Source organism: Labeo rohita, unplaced genomic scaffold (genome assembly GCF_022985175.1).
Source record: "Labeo rohita strain BAU-BD-2019 unplaced genomic scaffold, IGBB_LRoh.1.0 scaffold_77, whole genome shotgun sequence".
Lineage (NCBI taxonomy): Eukaryota > Metazoa > Chordata > Actinopteri > Cypriniformes > Cyprinidae > Labeo > Labeo rohita.
Window position 1 is genome coordinate 725,628 of NW_026129711.1, and position 8,569 is coordinate 734,196.

Consider the following 8,569-nt stretch of genomic DNA (forward strand, 5'->3'; position numbering starts at 1 on the left):
GGGGTTATAGGCCCCCCTAGCCCCGGTGTAGCTCCATCACTGCACTACCTTTTTGAGATTGTTGATGCTGCACTGTGAAGTTGCTCTAGCCTGTCAATGTGATGTGATGTGGTTTTTTCCCAAAAACACAAATCATCAGAGATATTATCAAATCTCTGACTTATTTCTAAGAATATGTAATATTTTGTACATTTGTATTTTTTCATAATTACACAACTACACATTTTTTTCTCACAAAATAAACCCTTTAGCTGCATAATTTCTTTATAACATGTAAATGATCTGTTTAGGTTTTTATTTATTCTTTTAAATATTTTTCTTTTCAGGTTTTTGCAGATGTTGATGAAAAACAAGATGATCTGGATGCACCTGATGGATCCTTGCAGGTAAGGAGAATGTGTGTTATACAGACAGTATGTTTGTGTAAGTATAAGTATACATGTATATATTTTTCCTAAAATTTGTAAGAGTACTGTAGAAAAACAAAAACAAAAAAACAGTTGATTTTATATGACCTTATGTGTAGTATCATGGCAGGACTTGTTGTCTTTTATGTTTGAGAATTGATTTGTTGATTTTGACTTTCAGCAACAAGTTGTAAAGAAATCAACTTTACCTCATGGTTCAAGCATCCTAAAGTGGAAGTCATTGTGCAGGTAAGGATGCAATAATGTCTTTCAGGTTTAAACTGATGTTTTTAAATAAAACCCTGACTACCAAGAAGAATCAAGTGATGATGGCATTGAGGAAGACATTACAGCCTTTGGACACCCAAGAGTAAAATAATGGCTCATTACGACTACATTGCTTTGCATAGTGTTGGTGATCAGGTAGAGAAACTGTTTGTAGACTGTTATGATAGAGTGTTTGTGTCACAGTTATGTCTGTTTATGTCTTTGGTTTCTCCCATTGTCTCCCCCCGTCAATCTGTCTGTTTTGGTTTAACCCTCATTATCGTCATCCCCTACACCTGTGATTGTAATTAGTCTCACCCTTTATAAGTCTGCTTGTTTTCTAAGTTCTTTGTCAGTCCTTAATGTTATTTCAAAGTGTGTGGATGTATCGCTGTGTTCCTGCCTGTTCCTGCCTGTTCCTGCCTGATTCATATGAAGATTTATATTAAAGTGTTTGTTTGTATCGTATCTCGTTTCCCATCTCGTCCGTCCAGCACGACACGTAACAGAAGGACCGACCGAAACAGTTTTTACCCGGCGTTTCCCTGCTTTATTTTTCCGTTTTTTTCTCAGTGTTTGTTTTTTGTTATTTTGTTATGGATAACCCCGCCGTCCTCCTCCTTCTCCTGGAGCAGAGGAATCGCTCTCTCGTGGACCACACTAGAGACTTCGTCTACCTCGCACCACTCACGCACTATCCGGACAGCTGCCTTTGCACATTCTACCGTGCAGGACTTAACATCGCCACCAAAGCGCAGCTGTCCGGGGATGGTCCACGAGAGAGCATCGCCGATTACATCGAGTGGGTGCTGGTGTCCTGCAGATCTTTGTTGACCGCGGAGGATGACACCAGCCCCACTCAAGACCCAGAGCCCAGCCTACCAGCATACCGACACACGGAGTTTGAGCCCGAGCCCACCGCAGATGACGAGCCAGAGCCACGAGCGACAGAGCCAGAGATCGCCACAGAGCCAGAGCCCTACACGTCCGATCAGGTGCGAGAGCCGGCTACAGCTACCGTGACGGGGGAGTGCAACATGGAGCAAGTGAGGGCTATGGAGAGCCCTGCCCACTGCACCATTGCTGGGGGTGAGCTGGAAAACAACTCTGAGGACTTAATTGACACTTCTACTGAAGTTCTAGAAAATAACTCTGGGGATTTAATAGACTTCTTTACAGAAATATCTACCTGTCATGTTATACCTGCCTGTATGGAATTCCCACCCACCCTCCCTCTTCTGCCTATGTCAACGTCTGTCTGCTCACCGCTGTCCCCTGACAGCCCCTCTGCTCACCCTCAGCCCACCGCCTGTGCAGTGGGCTCGCCGTGGGTCTGCCAGCTTCCATCGGTGTCAAGGCTGGAGGCTCCACCACGGCTCTCAGCGCCCTCGTCTCCATCGTCGCCCATCGGTCCACCAGCTCCACCGGGCTCCCTCGTCTTTCCGGCTCCGCCCTGGTCGGTCGTCGTCCCTCCGTCACCTCAGGACTCTGTTCCTCCGGCTGCGCCTCGTCACTCCGTCCCACCGGCTCCTAAGGACTCCTCCCTCCCTCCGGCACAGCCTCCATCCGCCTACGTCTTGGTCGCCAGAGCCTAGGGCTCTGCCTTGGCCCTTCGGATCCTCGGTGTCGCCCTGGATCTTCGGCTCTCCGTCTCCGCCTCGGGCTCCTCCGCCAGCGGCTCTGCCTCCGTCGGTCGGCCCCCTGGAGTCATCAGCCCTTCCTCCACCATGGCTCCTCCCTCCATCGGCTCCACCGTGGGTCGTCATCATGGCTGCAGTCTGGGTCTCTCTCTGCTTCTCCTGCTCCGGGTCCCTCCTGTTTTCTCCTTGGCTCCTTCCACCTTCGTCACCCCCCTGGACTATGTTATGTTTATTTGAACTGTCTGTCCGGCCATGGCCTCCTGAACTCCCCGATCTGCCATGGCCTCCTGAATCGCCCACCTACCCTTCCTTTTCTTTTTTTTTTTTTTTTTTTTTTTTTTTTTTTCTCGATGTTATACGGCGTGAGACGCGCCTATTCGGAGGGGGGCGTAATGTCACAGTTATGTCTGTTTATGTCTTTGGTTTCTCCCATTGTCTCCCCCCGTCGATCTGTCTTGGTTTAACCCTCATTATCGTCATCCCCTACACCTGTGATTGTAATTAGTCTCACCCTTTATAAGTCTGCTTGTTTTCTGAGTTCTCTGTCGGTCCTTAACGTTATTTCGAAGTGTGTGGATGTATCGCTGTGTTCCTGCCTGTTCCTGCCTGTTCCTGCCTGTTCCTGCCTGTTCCTGCCTGTTCCTGCCTGTTCCTGCCTGTTCCTGCCTGTTCCTGCCTGTTCCTGCCTGATTCGTATGAAGATTTATATTAAAGTGTTTGTTTGTATCGTATCTCGTTTCTCGTCCATCCAGCACGACACATAACAGTTTGTCAATGGTGTGATTGTTCATTCCCAGGTGGACCACCATTCAAATAAGAGGAATTCAAGTGTAGTTTGTATAAAAATTGACAACACATTTTTCACTGTTAAAATGTTCATGGTGACAGATGTAGTAAATGTTATTTACTTGTTATACTATTGGTCACTTTTTTTTTGAGGAGGGAAGCACATATTTTCTGCTTGTGTTCAAAATCCTCTACACTTTCATCCAGTCACGAAGGTGCTGTCTCACCTGACTTCTGTACATGCCTCAACAAATGAACACAAATGTTTGTACATACCTTTGGAACAGCACAGATCTCATATTAGGTTTTTTTTTTTAATTATGAAGTAACTGTTTAATTTTGTCTGACATCAGTGACATCTGTTTTTGCAGCTCTGCCAAGCTTTGTTGAAAGTAACAAAGTTTTTTTTTTTGTTTTTTTTTTTTTTTTTTTTTTTTTATAATGCTAGTGGAGAACCCAGGTTTACATGTTTCAACTCTAGACATTCATTGTAACGCCACGCCAGCAGAGGGAGCCTCACCCTTGGACTGACTGTTGCCGCTCCCTCTGCTTGCGTGGCGTTACACTCGGTGACTAAATGAAAGTGAAAGCAGATTAAACATGCAACGTTTACACGTCGTAAGATTTTAAGATTTTTTTCTACATTTAGAAAAACTGATCATTAAGCTTTTTTTATTTGCTTATGTGGGAAGTTACATGTACATAATGGGAGACCAAGGACATTTGGAGAACTTGTCTAGTAGCCAAACATTTTGATCAAAACAAGTCTTCAGCTGTGGAGAACAAAGACACTTCCTTATTCATGTAGGTAAGCAGAAAATACTAACTTAATCATGAAACACAAGCAATGTGATTAAATACAGACAAACAGAGATTATAATATTGTAAGATGTTTCACTCTAATATTTTATATAACTGATATAATGATCAGTGTAATGAAAGTAGCCTCCTGTTGTCACAACCTACACCATAGTTTTTTTTAAGGCTGTAATAAGGTTGTTACACTGATTGTGTTATACTTACACTATAAGTAATATGAAATATAATAAATGAATTTCATATATTACTAATGCTTTCTCATGTCTTTACTAATTAGCGTAAGGAGAATTTCTTACCTTGTGTTCTTTGAGCCAGATTCACTTCTACATTTATTAATAGATAAACCCACGACATTGTTTTTAGACTGTAACACTGGATTTTTTCTTAATTTGTGACGCTATACAATTCAAAGGGAAATTTAATTTGCATAAAGCAAAACAGCCATCAAACCCTGATTCAGATATTTTTGTATATATTTAAAATGTGTTTATGACTCAGTGATCAAGCTGACATGTAACATGAAGTGTAGGACTACATCTCGTCTATTGAAAGGACTGTAATATAACAGTGTTAGAATTTATGCTGAACTTGATGTGTCACATAAATACAAGGTGTGCACTGTAAATGTCACATTATATATGCTAAAAATCAAGTAGTGTCATTATCCTGTTTTAGAAAAAAAAAAAATAAGCATAAAACATTTCCCATGAAATAATATTGTGTAAAATATATGGAGAAGAATTATTCTCATTTATTCAGTACAGTAGTGTCATCAGACCTATTCAAACTGACCAATGAACCTTTTAAACACCAAACAAGTCCATCAGTGTCTGTCACTGTACCATCTATGTTGCTAAACCATTACCTATTGACCATCATTAACTAGTGAACTACAGCAATTGAATCATCTGTCTTGAAATTGAGTTGTGTCATGATGAGAATGGTATAAATGTATATGTAAATGTAGAGCTGATGTTTTGTTTATTTTAAACTGACAGAATTCATTCTTTGCAATATAAAACATCTTAAATTGTTCAATAGAATGATTTATAACAATATAATATTGCTTAATTACTTTGTTTGTCACTTCCATCTTCAGTCAGTTGTGAAGATCAAACTGTTCAGATCCATCATGGATGAAACATCTGGAGATGAAGATTTTATTCCAGGATGCAGGTACTTTTAGTAACACAAAGTTTTTCTTACATAGAAATGAAACTAAAAGTTTTTTTTTTTTTAATCATGTCTTCTTTTTTTATCTTGTATTATATTAATATTATTCTCATGACAAAGGATTAAATCTATTATGTTTTAGCTCAGTTCATCAGAAGAGATCAGAACAAGAGCCCAGCTGTGTGTCTATGAAGAGTGACGGGTCTATGCATCAGCCAATAAAGTTTAACAGTGGAGATTCACAGTCTGGTCTCAGGTATGACATTTATATAATATATAATTATAGCATGACATTTTATATTATCATATAATATCAAAGTTCAGCTCACAATTTTTGTATAAATACAGTGTATGAAATGATTAAAAAGTGCTTTTTAAAATGAATTTGATAACAATAAATGAATAGCTGATTTGTAACATACAGTAATTTAAATAATTAACTTGAATCTCTCTGTTTTAGTCCAGTTCAACAGAAGAGATCAGAAGCAGAGTCCAGCTGTGTGTCTATGAAGAGTGACACATCTGTGATTCAGCCATTAGATTTTAATAGTGGAGATACACAGTCTGCTCTCAGGTATAACATTTCTGTAAGAGATATGATTTGAAGATGTGAAACAGAATATACAAAGCATTATGCTTATTCATTTTTTATTTTATTTTTTTTTTATTTTACAGCCATGAAGTCCTCAACATATTTAGGTCAAATCTGATGAAGAAGTTTGAGTGTCTGTATGAGGGAACAGCGGCACAGGGAAACCCAACACTGCTGAATGAGATCTACACAGAGCTCTACATCACAGAGAGTGAGAGTGGAGAGATCAATAATGAGCATGAGGTGAGACAGATTGAGACACAATCCAGGAGAGCAGCAACAGAGGACACAGCCATCAAATGCAATGACATCTTTAGACCTTTACCTGGACAAGACAAACCCATCAGAACTGTGCTGACAAAGGGAGTCGCTGGCATTGGAAAAACAGTCTCTGTGCAGAAGTTCATCCTGGACTGGGCTGAAGGGAAAGAGAATCAGGACGTCCAGCTCATATTTCCACTTCCTTTCAGAGAAATCAACTTGATGAAGGGCAAAAAACTCAGTCTGTCAGGTCTTCTTCATATCTTTTTCCCTGAAACTAAAAAAATTAAAATATCCAGTGATAAATATAAAGTGTTGTTTATCTTTGATGGTCTGGATGAGTGTCGTCTGTCTCTGGACTTTAAGAGCAAAGTGAAACTGTGTAAAATATCTGAATCAGCCTCAGTGGACGTGCTGCTGATGAACCTCATTGTGGGGAATCTGCTTCCCTCTGCTCTCATCTGGATCACCTCCAGACCAGCAGCAGCTGATCTCATTCCCTCTGAGTGTGTCCATCGAGTGACAGAGGTACGAGGCTTCAATGAGCCACAGAAGGAGGAATACTTCAGGAAGAGAATCAGTGATCAGAGTCTGGCCAACAGGATCATCTCACACCTGAAGTCATCAAGGAGCCTCTACATCATGTGTCACATCCCAGTGTTCTGCTGGATCTCAGCCACTGTTCTAGAGAAGATGTTGAGTCAAGCAGAGAGTGGAGAGATTCCCAAGACTCTCACTCAAATGTACACACACTTCCTGATCCTTCAGACCAACATCAAACATGAGAAGGACTATGAGAAGAAAGTGAAGGATGAAGACATGATCCTCAAACTGGGGAAACTGGCTTTTCAGCAGCTTGTGAAAGGCAACCTGATCTTCTATGATGAAGATCTGAGAGAGTGTGGCATTGATGTGACAGAAGCATCAGTGTACTCAGGATTGTGCACTCAGATCTTCAGAGAGGAGTTGGGCTTGTATCAGGGGAAAGTCTTCTGCTTTGTTCATCTGAGCCTTCAGGAACATCTAGCAGCTCTATATGTGCACCTCTCCTTTACAATCAACAACATCAATATCTTTGACCAAACCAAGCAAGGTCTGTTGTCTAAGATTTTTAACCAGAAGAAATATATTTCATTATTTGAGCTGCATCAGAGAGCTGTGAATGAGGCATTACAGAGTAAGAATGGACATCTGGATCTTTTTTTGCGTTTCTTTCTGGGTCTCTCAGTGGAGTCCAATCAGACTCTCTTACGAAAACTACTGATACAAACAGGAAGCTGCTCCTACAACAAAATGGAAACAGTTCAGTACATCAAACAAAAGATCAGGAAGAATCACTCTTCAGAGAAATCCATCAATCTGTTTCACTGTCTGAATGAACTGGATGATGATTCACTGATGCAGGAGATCCAACATTATCTGAAATCTGGAGAAATAAGAGAAACCAAACTCTCCTCTTCACAGTGGTCAGCTCTGGTTTATGTGTTGCTGACATCAGGGCAGAAGATGGATGTTTTTGATCTAAAACACTTTATTGGAAAACAACATACAACAGATGAAGTTCTTCAGTATTTGTTACCTGTGGTTAAAGAATCCAGATCAGTTCAGTAAGTAACACTGAAAAAAAAAAATCACTCCATTTTAAAAACCTGACCACATTTATGATTTTAGCATGTGCTTTTTTAAAAAATTAAAATGTATAACAAATATAAACTTTTTTCTAAAAAAAAAAAGGATTCTTTTATTCTTGACTGAGTCTCGAAGTAGACTCAGCATTAATGTTTCATTCAGGGAAAAGTTTGTGGGATTACAATCCAATTAAATAAGGAAAACTGTAATGAAAACAAGACCAACACCCAACTGACTTAAATGGGTACAGCAAACAAAATAGGAAGTGGTAATAATAAAAAAAAAAAAAAAGAAAGTTCTTCAGGGCATTAATGTCTAATCAGAAACCCAAATCACGAGCCCCACTTGACTTTAACTGTTGCAAGCAACGTCACAATTTTCTTATGGGTGTACAAAACAACGGCAGTAGCTTGTATGTGCCTGATAAAACAGACAAAAACAAAAAGAAAACACAGCATGATCATATAGGAGAAATCTGTAGATCTTGCCACCTAAACACACCACCCATATTACACACCGTTCACATTTTAACCTCTTTTAAGCATATTAATTAGCAATTAACAGTATACACAATATATATTGTACAATACTTTCTATACTTCACATGTGAACACACTTTAGGAGAATAATATGAACAAAACTGGCATATGCGATCTCACTTCTTGAATCTCCCCTCTTAACAGCAAAAAACACTACAATTAGTGCATATTCCTTCTGTACATGCAATATACTACGTTATTTTATGTGATTACAGCGTTCAAAACATATTTTGAATTAGCTTACGCTCAATCTCCGTTGACGCAGGCCTAAATCCCCTTCCCAATCTGAGATCGCTCATGTGCAGCAGCAAAACTTAGATAGACAACGAATTAAAATCCTCCACTCGTTGCATCCCCACAACAGAAACCACCACGGGTCCACGAGTCCATAAACTGCTTGGATTATATCCAACTAACAGTTTTATCAGCGATTTCCTCCTCACTTGTAACTGCCGC

At 40.1% G+C, this 8,569-nt stretch overlaps 2 protein-coding genes across 5 annotated transcripts; both read left to right on the forward strand.

Annotated features, from left to right (window-relative positions):
• The first annotated feature begins 505 nt into the window (after positions 1 to 505).
• On the forward strand, positions 506 to 2,269 carry LOC127161905 (proline-rich protein 12). The gene is made up of 2 exons (XM_051104667.1): positions 506 to 656; positions 1,169 to 2,269. The coding sequence occupies exon 2, from the start codon at positions 1,271 to 1,273 to the stop codon at positions 2,267 to 2,269; it is 999 nt and encodes a 332-aa protein (XP_050960624.1). The 5' UTR covers positions 506 to 656; positions 1,169 to 1,270.
• A 1,375-nt stretch (positions 2,270 to 3,644) lies between these two features.
• Positions 3,645 to 7,593, forward strand: LOC127161909 (NLR family CARD domain-containing protein 3). 4 transcript variants are annotated; one of them, XM_051104668.1, is made up of 5 exons: positions 3,645 to 3,908; positions 5,019 to 5,095; positions 5,235 to 5,348; positions 5,553 to 5,666; positions 5,768 to 7,593. In XM_051104668.1, exons 2-5 carry the CDS (start codon positions 5,052 to 5,054, stop codon positions 7,554 to 7,556), a joined length of 2,061 nt encoding a protein of 686 aa, XP_050960625.1. In that variant the 5' UTR covers positions 3,645 to 3,908; positions 5,019 to 5,051; the 3' UTR covers positions 7,557 to 7,593. The 4 variants fall into 4 exon arrangements, with proteins under 4 accessions (XP_050960625.1, XP_050960628.1, XP_050960629.1 ...); XM_051104671.1 differs by having other exon boundaries at positions 3,645 to 3,907; positions 5,002 to 5,095; XM_051104672.1 differs by having other exon boundaries at positions 3,645 to 3,904; positions 5,003 to 5,095.
• The last annotated feature ends 976 nt before the right edge of the window (positions 7,594 to 8,569 follow it).